General features: G+C 42.8%; 1 protein-coding gene across 3 annotated transcripts in view; it reads left to right on the forward strand.

Annotated features, from left to right (window-relative positions):
• The first annotated feature begins 479 nt into the window (after nt 1-479).
• Nucleotides 480-13,062, forward strand: part of PELI1 (pellino E3 ubiquitin protein ligase 1) — a 41,553-nt gene continuing 28,970 nt past the window's right edge. The window contains exons 1-2 of one of the 3 annotated variants that reach the window (XM_041715463.2): nt 628-767; nt 12,481-12,653. In XM_041715463.2, the coding sequence (XP_041571397.1) occupies nt 12,599-12,653 (55 nt within the window). In that variant the 5' untranslated portion in view covers nt 628-767; nt 12,481-12,598. Of the gene's footprint in view, nt 768-1,705; nt 1,824-12,480; nt 12,654-13,062 lie in introns of all 3 variants that reach the window. The other 2 variants (XM_072927654.1, XM_030269279.4) reach the window with 2 other exon arrangements.

Here is a 13,062-nt window from a genome sequence, read left to right on the forward strand (position 1 = left end):
CACACACACACACACACACACCTGTACACACACAGAGACATGCACACACACACCTGTACACACACACACCTGCACACACACACACCTGTACACACACACACACACACACACCTGCACACACACACACACCTGTACACACACACACACCTGTACACACACACCTGTTCACACGCACACACACCTGTACACACACACGCACATGCACACACAGCTGCACACACACACACACACACCTGTACACACACAGAGACACGCACACACACACCTGCACACACACACACACACACCTGTACACACACAGAGACACGCACACACACACCTGCACACACACACACACACCTGTACACACACCCACACCTGCACACAGGTGTGCGCGCACACAGGCCGCGCCCAGCGCGGTGCCGGCGCCAGGACTACAACTCCCGTCATGCCGCGGGGCGGGCAGGGGGCGTGGCCCCGCCCCGGAGCGCGCGGGAGGCGGGGCGGGGCGGGGCGGCGCTCGCTGTGCGGGCGGCGGGGCCGGCGGCGCTGCTCGGCATCATCGCCTTTATCTCCGCGGCTTCATCCCCGCCGCCGCTTCTCGGCAGCTGCTGCCGCTGCTCCCCGCTCGCCACACCGGCCCGCCAGGAGCTGAGCGCGCTGAGCTTCTCGCCTTATCGCCCGGTCGGAGCTATCGCCCTCCGTAAGGCGGCTGAGGCTGCCCCTTCCCCCCGCTCCCGGCCTGCCGGCGTGCGGTGCCGCTTCTGCGCCTTCCCTTCCTCCCCGCGGTGAGTATCGCGCCTGTCGCGACACAGCCCCGTCTCCTGTCGAAGGGGTGGGGGCCTGCCCGGGGCCTTGTCCCTTTCCTGCCCTCCTCGGGCTCCTTCCTCCCCTCCCACCGCCCTGCGCGCTTTGTACTGCGCCTCGCAGGGCTCCCTTGCTGTGGCTCTTTCGAAAACAATTCTCTTTTTTATTTTGTTGTTGTTGTTTTTTTTCACCACCAGGTTTAGGAAGTTTTTTGTCTTCTTTTATTCTATTTTGTCCTTTTTTTGTCTTTTTTTTGTTGTTTTTTTTTGGTTTTTTTTTGGTTTTTTCTTCCCACCCACCCGGAGTTGGCCCCGCTCTTTGTCATGGAGCGGCTGCCGAGCTGTCTGCCCTCGGGAAAAACATCACTTAAAAAAAAAAAAAATAGGAAAAACAAGTCGCTCAGTACTTGAACACCGGGGTTCTGTTGAATTCGGGGGTGGATTTATTAATTTTTTTTTTTTTTTTTTTGGCGGGGGTGGTGGTATATTGTATAATTTTGGGGGGTAAGAGCGAGTTCTCCCCCCGCCAAGCCCATTCATCGCAGCCTCCCGTGCCGGAGCGCGGAATGGGAGCAGCACGCAGGCGGGTGACAACAAAACAAAGGCGGATTTTGTTTGGCTGTTGTTAACCTGAAAGATCTCGGTGGGAAAGCTTGCTTTTTTTTCTTTGGGATTTTTTTTTGTTTTGTTTTTTTTTAATCCCTAGCTCTTCCAAATTTGTTGTTGTTTTACTCTGGAAAAATCTAGCTGGGCGGTGGGTGAGTTGTGTCTTTAATTTTAAGCTTCTTGGGGGAATTGCAGGGTTTCTTTCCCATCTCCTCAGCCCTGGGTCTTTTGTGAGCAGCCCGCCGTCCAGCGCAACTTGTGTCCGGCTTTTCTTTTCACTCTTGTTTTCACCTATTTAAATAATACGTTTTCAGGACGATCTAGTACGAGGGGGGCATTTCTGCCTGCAACAGCTGTAGAGAAGATATTCAAAAGGCAGAGGAGAGAAGGAGCAGTTGTGATTTTAGATGAATAATTTTCCTCTGATAAAGGGTATGTTTTAAAGCAGTTACGTTTTTATACCGGAAGCATTTTTCTTGCCCCCAACCCCCCTTGTTTTTGTTTTAACTGCCACCTCAAAAACTGCATCTACTTCACCTCTGCAAAATGCAGCTTCTGGAATACATGCGAGCAAAAAGCAGTCTGGCTGTAATGCTGGTGTTTCTGTCCACCCCTTTTTGTTTTTTTTTTTAATCTGGGACTCCTCTGCCTTGAAAAAACACTATTTTGTAAGGAAAATCACAAAGCCTTTCAGCTGTAGCTAGAAGCTGGAGATTCTGCATCTGAAGGACGGTGGGTTTGGGGTTTTTTTTATTTTTCATTTTGAACGCGTATGAGAGGCGGGGGGAGACCCGGGGAAGGGAAAAAAAAAAGGCGGTTTCCGGTTTCTGTTCAGCAGCGTTTCGAATTTTTTTTCCCACAAAGAAGCAGCCGGATGACCTGTTGATGATACATCTTCAGTTGCTTTTTGTTCCAGCAGGCGCCTGTAGGTTAGTGGAGATGATCAGGCTGCCCAGATCTTCGATTGGATGTGTTGTTGTGTGCTCTGCGTGGCTTTGTAATGTTTTAGGCCGACAATTTTGGAGTGAGTAATGTGGAGCCAAAGTTCAGACGTCTGCCCGGGATCCTTTCCCCCAAAAAAAGCATGGTTTGGTGAAAATTGAGCATCGGTGGTTGGAAAATTAGGCTCTCTTGGTGCTGTGCAAGGGAAGTGTCGTAACTCTTTGAAGTCGTGTGAATGGCCTGGCAGGGAGCTTTAGGAATGCATTTTGGTTGTAGGTAGGTTGCTACTGGGTACCTTTAAGCTTCAACATCTCCTGTTTCAAATGAATTAAACATGTAGGAGCACCTACTGTTAGCTGAGTAAAGCCGTGTAACGTGTGCCTCTTGAATGTTTCAGTTCTTACTAAACACTGGAATGTGTTTCTCAACACAGCAGGTCACCGTGTTCATCTTAGACATTAACATTTTGAGTAACTACTAGTGTAATTTCAATTAAAGAAGAAACTTAATACACTACCTTTGCTACACCCATTTTGTATTTTGGAGGCAATATTGGTTTCTATTAAGAAACCAGGTGAGGAAAACTGGATCTTTTCACTCTGGCATTTATAGCTAGTGGCTGAGTTTGTAGTTACAAAATAGAGAATCATGTGCTTGGAGCCAGTGGTATTTAAAACTCTTATTCATTTATAAGGAGCTGATTACAAGTATTTTTTGATATAAAATGTCAATTGATTAGCAATTCCTGCTGAATGCCAGTGACTGGAGGTGCTTGTTGCGGGTTGGTCACTGTGCACCTTGCTGGTTAGATTGCAAAAGTTTTGACTGAACATCAGGATGAAAAAGTCCAGCTCTTTTGCCTGCTACACATTCATTCCTTAAAATCCAGATTCACAAGTGTGCTGACAAACTGTCAAAGGAAATGACAGCAAAGACATGGGATAGGAAGTAGGTCGAGTGCTGCTGAACGCTGCTGAGTTTCAGTGGAAAAAACGTGAGCATGTTTCCATCTGATCTTGTTTCTGTTTCCTGTCAATCTGCCGGTTAGCAGGACACACCAGGAAGTGTCACACTGCTGCTGCAGCTCCCCAGTCCTACTGAAATTCAGATTGCATCTCCAGTTAGTTTACCTGGGGGAAAAGATTCTTGGGGAAGAAGGTAAAATTGCAACTTAGTTATGAAAAGTTGTGTGTTGGGCAAAACTTAAGTGGCTGTGTGCCTCTCAGGAGGTGGTGGGCAGCTCGTGGGATGCTTTTCCCTGTCCCTGTGCTGCTGTAGGCTCTCCAGGGGTTGCCTGGGGGGTGGGCTGGGTCAATAATGTAGCATCATGGCACTTTTTTTTGTGGCCTTAATGTTTTGTGATGGCAATTAATAGTTACAGGTGATTGTGCTTCTTGTTCAAAACGTTTGAATGTATGTATTCAAAAGCCTGCCTTTCAAGTTAAAAAATATGGAAGCTCTTTTTCCTGCTAGAAATTGTCCTGAAACTTTAAAATAAAGCAAACTCTACCTTGTTTCTGCCTTCTGCTAAAAGTAATAAAAAATTCTTTGACAATAACTTGATTTGCAGAAAAATTACAGTCTTGCACACTTTAAGTATGTTCTTTTACAAGTATCCTGTATTTATGTTAGCTTGAAAATCAGCTTTTTCTTCAAGTAGGCAGAGGTTCTTGAGTGCTTTGCACAAACGAGTGCCCAGCTTTTGGGCTACCTTGGTGAACCCTATGCCATGGCCTTCTTTTACTGACCCATGTGATGTGATTTGGAGCACCAAATGTTCCTAACTCCTCAAAGTGACCTTTCTGGAATAACCCTGTAGTGATGAATGATTGTGAAATAGCTAATTGGAAACTACAGGCTTTGCAGGAAAAAGCTGTTGTCCTCTGCTGGCACCCTGTGCTCATCAATACCAGTCCTGCTCCAGCAGTGTCTCCTGGCTGCCGTGTGAGGTGGCATTTGGGGACGTGAGCTCAAGTGTGAAGGAGCCAGCAGCTTGTTTGGTTGAGTCTGACTGCAGTGCCTGGGTGGGAGTGTTTGGTTAAGGATTGATGGTATCCTCTGGAGCCTGCCATGCAGGAGCACGGCTCAGTTCAGGAACAGGTAATAAAAGTTAATCTGCTGACCTTGGTTTTAATCCATGCTGCTGGATTTAATCACAGTGACTTGAATGCCACCCATGGCACTTATGTAAATGCTGAATTTTGGGCTTGAATCTCATACTTGAGAGCGGAGTGAACTAAACCTTGCAGTGAATTTCTGGCTGTGGTTTCAGGATTGGGAGTATCCTATAATTTTACTCTTCTAATTAAAGCTATATTGCAGTTTTTAGATTAGGAGTGGTCAAAACCTCTTACTCTGGTCCAGTAATTATATTCCTGTCAGGAAGAGGATTTGTTCAGTTCACACTCACTTTCCTTGTTCACCTGGATATGTTGTAGAAGACTTGGGATATGTGTCAGTGTTGGCTCGAAATGCTCTTGGTCTGCCTTGATGTTAGCCATGCCAACCAGATTTCTGTGCCAGCCTTGTTTGTACAAGTTAATTGCATAAATGTGTTTTTAGAAGGGCGAAAAGCATCCCTTGTGAGAAGTTTATTTAATAGTACAGAGATATTTGGGGCAGGGAGATGCTGATCTGGCTACACCAGGGTGTGTGTATATGTGTGAACAGCAAGGAGGGTATTGAAAGGCTATAGTTAAAAAGGCCCAAACCAGAAACTATGTCTGAAATATTTTTTTGTTATGGTTAATAATATGAATAGCTGCTAGATAATATTTCATGGCTTTATTGAGATTTTGTGTGACTGGATTATATGAATGTGTAGGTACTTGCAGGTTATGGGTTTGGAGTAAGTTAGTCAAGTGGGATTCTCTGAGGGATAGTTTGTTAGAGCTAGGACTTGAAGCTACAAAACCAAAAAAACACCCCAAAGTAACCAAAACCCAGAAAAATAATAAAACACAAATCCCTGCCTAGCTAGAATTTTCTTTTAAGTAGACCACCATCGATGGGTTTTTTCCTTCCATTACCAATTGATTCATCTGTCTGTATGTACTTAGCTGCATGTATTTCAAGTTTGTAACGTTCCTGTAACTGTATAACCCTTTGGGTTTCATTAGAAATTCTTAAAAATACTCTTTTTCTGAGCTGGGGTACCTACTTTCCTTACTTTATGGACAAGGTAGGGAATAGAGATTGAATTTGAAGGCACTGATTTGGTTTTTGTTGAGATTTGACATTGGGCCTGCAAGGCCTGCAGGAATTTGTGAAGGCATAGTGAGAAGAAACTTGGTGATGTGATTTGTACATCTCACACTGTCCTGCTTGTCTCTTCAGTGTTTCTGCTTAATTATCTGAACCATGTAGTGAGCAACTGGAAAGCTGCAGCTGTTGGATTAGTTTGTCCCTGCCAGCTTATCCCCATGGATGGTGACCCCTTGATCTGGGCCAAAACCATTAATGGTGGCTTCATGGTTCTTTGGGTCGGGGCAGTCAGACTGGCATCTCTGGGTTAAACCTAGCTTGAAACATTTCACCCAGCTGGTCATCTTTGCCCAGCAACTGAGCAGTGATGTCTGGAACAGCCTGCAAGGCACCTGGGTAGAACTGTGGGCTTAGGGCTCCATATATTTGTAGTTTCTTTCCTTGTGTCAAGATCATGCCTTTCCAAAGTGCCTGCTTTCTCTGTTCCCAGGTCCTTCTGCTTTTAATACTCCAGCAGTATTAAACAGTAAGGACTTGATTTTTAAAATCATACAAGCTTGGGTACTGCATCTGTGTTTTCTTTGTCCTAAGACAAATTGTTTGTGTTAAATGATAAAAGTGGTCCCTGAAGAATTTCTGCTAAGAAATCTCAAGGCTCTTCTTCTCTTTAAGTGTTAATATGTATACTGAGATTTTTGTCTCATGCTACCTTGATATGCTTCCCACTTATCTGAAGCAGTTGTAGGTCCATGTAATGTTTTTACAAGAATAATTATTGTCTTTATCATGATTTAACACAAGTTTCAACAGGGAAAATAAGCAATAATCCTTATGTGAGATCATGGAGCTGAACTGTTTATTTGGTATGAGGTTAGGGGTAAAAGTGCACAGTTCATCATATATGGAGACTGACTGTAAGTCATTATGGAGACTGACTGTAAGTCATTTACTGACTTTCAAAGAACTTGTTGATAATTTTGCTTTTTTAATGCACCTTTTGGGATAAACTGCTATACTCTAAAAATGTCAGTTTTGTCATTTCCCACTAATTATTTTTTCTTTTTTTGGTTTGGTTTAATTTTTTTTCTGAGCCACTTCAAATATTCTGAGGAGTGCTCAGTGTGGAAGAAAATAAATGCAGGTAGACATGTGAGTTTCTATGTTCAGATTGCTGCTGTACTTTACGGTTAGCTGAAGATGACTTTGAACTTCTGTGCTGCAGTGCAAGAGAGTAAAAGTGGCTTTAACCCTGACTAATATTAGGGGTAGATCTGACTCCTTTTTGCTGGGCAACTACCATCTTTTGAATTTAGGAGCATGCTACAAAATCTTCTGATAGAAACTGGGAGAGTTCCTCCTTTTGTAGGAAACCAGAGTAGTTGACTTCATATTTGAGAAGCCAGAGTTATGGACTGTTCAGTCAATACTGCTATTTTCATCTTCATGATCAAGCTTTCAAGGTAATTAGGTTTCAGATATAGGATGCTGCTTTTAGAAGTCCACAAAAAAACTGCATCATGCCACAAGTGGCATTGGCACACTGTCTGTGCAACTGAATAGTTACAAGGGGAGAGGATAATAGTCCAGCTGTAAAACAAGTCATTATGATAACACCTAATTTCAGCACCCATTAGTTGTGGGGGCATTTATTTAATGTACTTTCAATAAAGAGCTGGGAGACAACCAGCTTGGATGGCCTGAAACTTAGAGACAATCAGATAAAAACTGCTTTTTAACAGGGCAAAGGTGTAACAGTTGTTCAGTAGGTAGTGCAGAGAACCAGAAGGTCCAAGAGCGGACACTTAAGTTTCATTTGTTCTTTTTCTCTTGTGATAATGTTGAGGCAGATTTGTGATGGTGCTGCTGACACTTCAGATAAACACTGCTTCCTGCTCCAGTGCGCTGTCCTTGTGCCTCTTGAACTTAAAAGATTGTGTTTTCATATACACACATATATATATATCATATATATTTATAACTGCACTTTGTACCCTGAGATTAGGAGACCAAGCATTAGACAAATTACATTGTAATGTATATTAGTCTGAAGACAGGTGATCACCCCTTTGTACTTAGATGACTTTCATGGCCAAGTCATCATCTCTTGATTCCTGTGGTAGGTGGACCCATCATACTGGATCTTTTTTCTTTTTTTTTTTTAATAATAAGGTAATTGCTATGCTGCTGGTAGCCCTCATCAATTGTTTTAGTATTTATTAGGCGCTGCATTTGGTGGATGTGAAATATCATTCCAGTTGAGCTTTCCCTTGTGGTGCTGAGTGAGCTGTTGCCTGTTGGGTGAGGTGTCTGTCAGCTGCTCAAGGTTGTTCCTGAGGGCTGAAGTGTACCGTGGTGAGAGAAACAGCTTGGTGGGGTTTTTTCTCTTGTCTATTTTAAAAGAAGTGAGGCATTACTTTATTGAGGCTGGCAGCCACCTGCTGAAGTTGAGGAACTCAACTTAATCATGCAGGCAGATAAATGCACAAATAGCTTTTATTTTTATCCATTTTTTTTTCTTGCACGTGTGCATATTTATGCAGTCAGTACTGTGGCCAGTATTTTAGCTTTGTCAGAGGGTTTCTGAGCAGCAGATGTGAAAACAGGGTCTGTTCTTGTCCCTCTCACTGCTGGCTGAGAAAGGTCAGGGTGCTCTAGTAGAAAGTGTGGGCTTATAAACCATTTGTGACTTAGATACAGGAACTACTTCTGAATTCCTGTGCCAGTGTATATGGGCTATTTAATTTTTCCTCACTGAAATAAGCATTCCCATATATCACTCTTCTGCGATGTGCATAGACAGCAAGAGGAACCTCTGCCTCAAGAGAGGAAGTGTTACAATAATTTTGGTTGCCTTCCCCTTACTTTGGGGAGGGACTCATTCAAGTTGTCAATGTATAAAAAAGAGCAGAGAGAGGACCCCGTTCCAAAAAGTGAGAGCAGACTTAATGCTTACTTTAAAGCCAAGAGAGACCATAGGGAGGAGTGAACATTATCACGTTAATAATCACATGTCCAGTGTCTTTCAGTCTCTTGAGTCCACAAGAGCAAGTATTGTGGACATCCTGCTATTATTTTACAGCTGTTAATGAGGAGGAGTAGCAGTCAGATTTATCTGGATGCTTTATATATTTCATTACTTCAATCACCGAGAAATAGCAGCTTTAAAGATTTTGATAGTGCTTGGCTAACATGTAGAGTGAGATGGCATGAGAAGTTTCTTGCTTCACTTTGGGCTGGTGTCAAGTGTAGCATTGCCTGTTTCTTCTTTTGCTGCTCCAGTTTCCCAAGGCAGGGCTGCAGCTGAGACATAACAAAGCTGGAATTGTGCTCCATTCTCCTGTTCAGCTACGAAAGAGCACAGGACATAGGAGGTGGCAGGGAGAGGAACCTGTGTGCTGGGATGGTGCAGGATGTCTCCAAAGCCCCAGATGGATGTTAGGCTTGTCTCTTGTTTTTTTGTCCTTATTTTAAGAAAGGTAAGGAACTCACAGGTGTGTTGATGCTTAATTTGTTAATGTTTGGAATCTGCTACAGAAATGCAAATAAGTATTCAGTTACTAATCAAGTCTTCCTCTGTTTTGAAGCATATAAGCTAACGAAGTACCAACAAATGTGAAGGTGGGTGAAAAAGAAGGATAGTGCAGTGTGAGTTCCCTGAATTCAGGCTTCCCATTTTTCTTCTGCTTTCACTGCATCAGATGTTTAGAAGTGTCAACATGATTGAGGGCCAGGTAGAGAGCTTACGTGAGGCACAAACCTGATGCTGAGCAGGAAAGCACAATGGTTTGGAATGTGGGGAGGTCTAGCATCTGTTTGTAACCTTTTGTCACAAGTGGAAGGGATTATAGAATGACAAATAGTGATTCTTTGCCAATGGACATGGGTTCTATTCAGCATTGCACAAAGCATGCCAATTAGATTTAATACAAATGTTCCCCCAGAAAGATCACCTTGATTTAATTTTTTTTCAGATGCATAAAGTGGAAATGAGCTGAGGCTCTCTGCTTATTCTTTAAAGACGAAGTTCTGTATTTCTAGCTCTTGGCAGACATTGTCCACAAGTACTTCATGTTCCATTGGGCTTATGCCAAATTTAATGTACCGTGTGTACTGAAAGCATCAAAACCAGACTTACTTTAATTTTAGATTTTACAGTTACTGTTATTGATTTTTCTTAGAGCTGTTCCATCCAATCTGCTATCATCTTAATTTTTTCCCTGCAGGAGTTTGGGGAAGAACCATGACAGTCTTTATTTGTGTGGCTAGGGACTGTTCATGTCAGTGAGAGCTCTGCAGTGGCCAGACTCTCCATTTGTAGAAGCTAAATCAGCACACTGCATTATTTGTGAACTCTTTCCTTCAGTACAACTGATATGTTGTGACTGAGGACAGTGTTAAAAGCAGAGTCTGTCAACTGTCTTTCAAGAAACTTGATTTTAATAAAATCTTGAGACAGGAAGCTGAACATAGTAAAAATTGTGAACTTTGATTTTTCAGCACTTCCATGCTCTATGAATAAAAAGAAGCCTGACAGAAAGACCTTGGACTCCGAAGAGACAAAAAAGGGATGAGGTAGGAGAGAGAAGCAGAGCACAAGTAGGAATTATGGTAGGTGGACAAAGAGAGGAAGGAAATAACTGAGGGAAAGAGTAGGATACAGTGCAAAACTGCAAACCAGTATGGGCTGGAGTGTTTGTAATGCTACAGTCCCCAGGTCTGCTGATCCCTGCCTGACAGCTGTGTCTGCTGGCCTCAGATTTTGGCTGTTCATCTTTTTCTTTTCAACCCTCAAGGCCAAGTAGCTGTTCATAAGCCAGGTGGCTCATAGCACTCAGAGTGGAACAGGATTCCCCTCATTGTGTTGATGTGGAGTAGCATGGTCGGTGAAGCCTGGGTTTTCCCTTTCACTCCTCCTGCTGAGGCTGCTTTTATTAAGTGGCAGTCCGTTCTGTTTCTGCTTTGCAACTTAAACAACTCTAGCAGAGGGTAAAGTTGCTCAGCGCTTCAGAGACCTATGTCTAAGTGGGTGGGTCCCTCTTGACAGAGAGAGACTTAAAATCACAGTGAGTTCTACATTCCCTGTTAATAATAACCCTTGCAGTTAAAGTATGTGGGAATTCAAAGTTAGTTTTTATTGTAAGCTTAACCATGGAAGTTGGTGGTTTTGCTTAGGCCTCACTCTTACACTGAAGCACTAAGCATGGTTTTAAGTCAGTTGTCTAGTTCTCAGCCATAGTTTGTATTTCAGACTTTACTTCATCTCAGAGATGCTGATTAGTTAGGGAATGTTCAGATATTATCTCACACTCTTCAGAGACTGTATTTTGTGACCTACACCTGTCTTCTGATTCCACTCCATGTACTGGAGTCTCTGCTGGGGGCTGTTCAGTTTCTGCAGGCTATCTTTGCCAGGCAGTGTCAGAAGATGCTTTCCCATCATGCAACCAAGTGACCAATTCAGAAGAATTGTTGGTGGAAGAGTTTTCCAACTGGACCATAAACCTGTGTTGATGTATCCCAGGTTTTATTGTAGCAACTGATTATGGAGGTACCTTGCATTAATGTGAGCAGTGCTGCCCTGTGAAGAAAAGAAGTGTATAGGAAATGACTAAGCCTTGATGAAGGCAGAACTATAGGTTGTTCCAAGTGTGTTTTTGTAACTGAGACAGAATTTTAATTTTTTCATTTGTTGCTGTTACTGTGCTAGTTTCCAAGCTTAATTTTACAACATCCTTCATATAAGTTTAGTTTTAACTCCATATGCATGCTAATAAGATTATTGCTGTACTAAGCAGTCTTTTACTGATGAGTAAAAGACTTATACCGATGAGTATAGCTTACATTACATAAAAGAACAAAAGAAGTGGAATAGAAGAATGAATATACAGGAAACAAAATTAGCTGTAGTTAAAAATGGGAGTAAATTTTCTTTGTTTTTCAAGACTTAACATAGCTTTTAAGTACTGCTCAGAAATAAATTCTTACTTCCTGTTATCTCACCATTAGTCCACGCATTTAAAGATACACAATTTTAGTATTTTTATGGAAATGAACACAGTCATATGAAAGGTCCCAACTCTTGGTTCTTTTCATCTGATCAGGTGTACTCATCACTGAGTAAATCCAGTTGAGAAACAGTTTGGAGTGTGGGTCTGTGGAAATCTTGGTTGTGCAGAACCTCGTGCCATGCAGCTGCAGGGCCACAGGCAGGCCTGCTGCTTTTGCAGGCAGCAGTGCCTTATGCCACCTTAAAATAGTTTAACTGCATAATGTGTTCCTGCTATATGTTAGCAAATAAGTTCAGGCATTGCAAGTAGGGGATAAATAATAGCTCTGTGATGCAGGGCTTCTGTCTTTGCATGCAAAGCTCATGCCTCTGTGCTAGTGGCCAGGTTTGTCAATGAAGAGAAGAATTTGGAAGGAAACTCTGGAGTTTATCTGGTCCAACTCCCCTTACTCTAAGTAGTTTGAAGTTAAACCCAGTCCTTTCATCCCTTTATTTTGCATGGTTTTGAATAACACACAGCCGGGGTGTCTGGTGACAGCACTTTTCTACTGCTTACCTGCAACTGGCAGTCTTCTGTAAATGTAGAACTATTACTTTACCCAGTATAATTCCAGAAGTTATTCTTACATTTCAGTAAATTCTGAGCTTACCAGCTGGCAACTGACTTCCCTCAATACTGTCGAAGATCTGAGCATTTGAGTTGCTTTGCACTAGGAGTGCTGACTGGAGAGAGGGGTAATGCTGTGTTCATAGAAACAGTTTATTAAACACACAGTTTATTCCAGGAGGCACTGAGCCCACCTCTGGGAAACCATTCTTTACGTGGCTGTGAGTGACAGGTGGGTCTCCTACCTGTGCCTCTGCCAGCTGACACTTGTCAACTGCTGATGTGGATGGGGCTTAACCACATGGTCTCACTCTGGCTTTCTCTCGCAGCGTTGAAATCGTTGAAATCGTTGTCCTGTGTGCCCTAGCAGCTCACTGAGCTCAGCTCACTGTTGCCAGCCATCACCAGCAGCAGGTCCCTTTCCCTCTGCGCGTGAGCCTTTCGGTTATGTACCGTAAATCCAAGTGGAAGCACGGGTACAATCTCGAGGGGCTTGGACACGGTGAGTTTGCATCTGCACAGTTGTTCTACATGGACAAACTTCTTTACTTGCACATGAGCTTCTTTTCAAATTTTTCATCTAGAGAATTTGGTAGCTACTTCTAGAGTTCCTTTCAGATAGAGCTTTTATTTACCTCTGGGAGATTTTGATTGAGATAAGCTGCTAAAAGTACAAGTGTACTACAATACAAACTACTTCTATTGTCTTGCTGTAATTATCTGTAAAGATATTTGTTCTCTAATCACTATATTTTTTTACAATTAGTGGAAGAGAATGCTTTAAGTAGTTAAATGGATAATATCTCTCTACAGCAACAACAGCTTTTATAAAATGCAGATTATTATATTAGTGACATGTCGACTAAACTGTGCCAAATTTACTTTCTCATGCCCTAATGTTGGCTTTCTAC

The sequence above is a fragment of the Taeniopygia guttata genome, chromosome 3, assembly GCF_048771995.1.
Source record: "Taeniopygia guttata chromosome 3, bTaeGut7.mat, whole genome shotgun sequence".
Lineage (NCBI taxonomy): Eukaryota > Metazoa > Chordata > Aves > Passeriformes > Estrildidae > Taeniopygia > Taeniopygia guttata.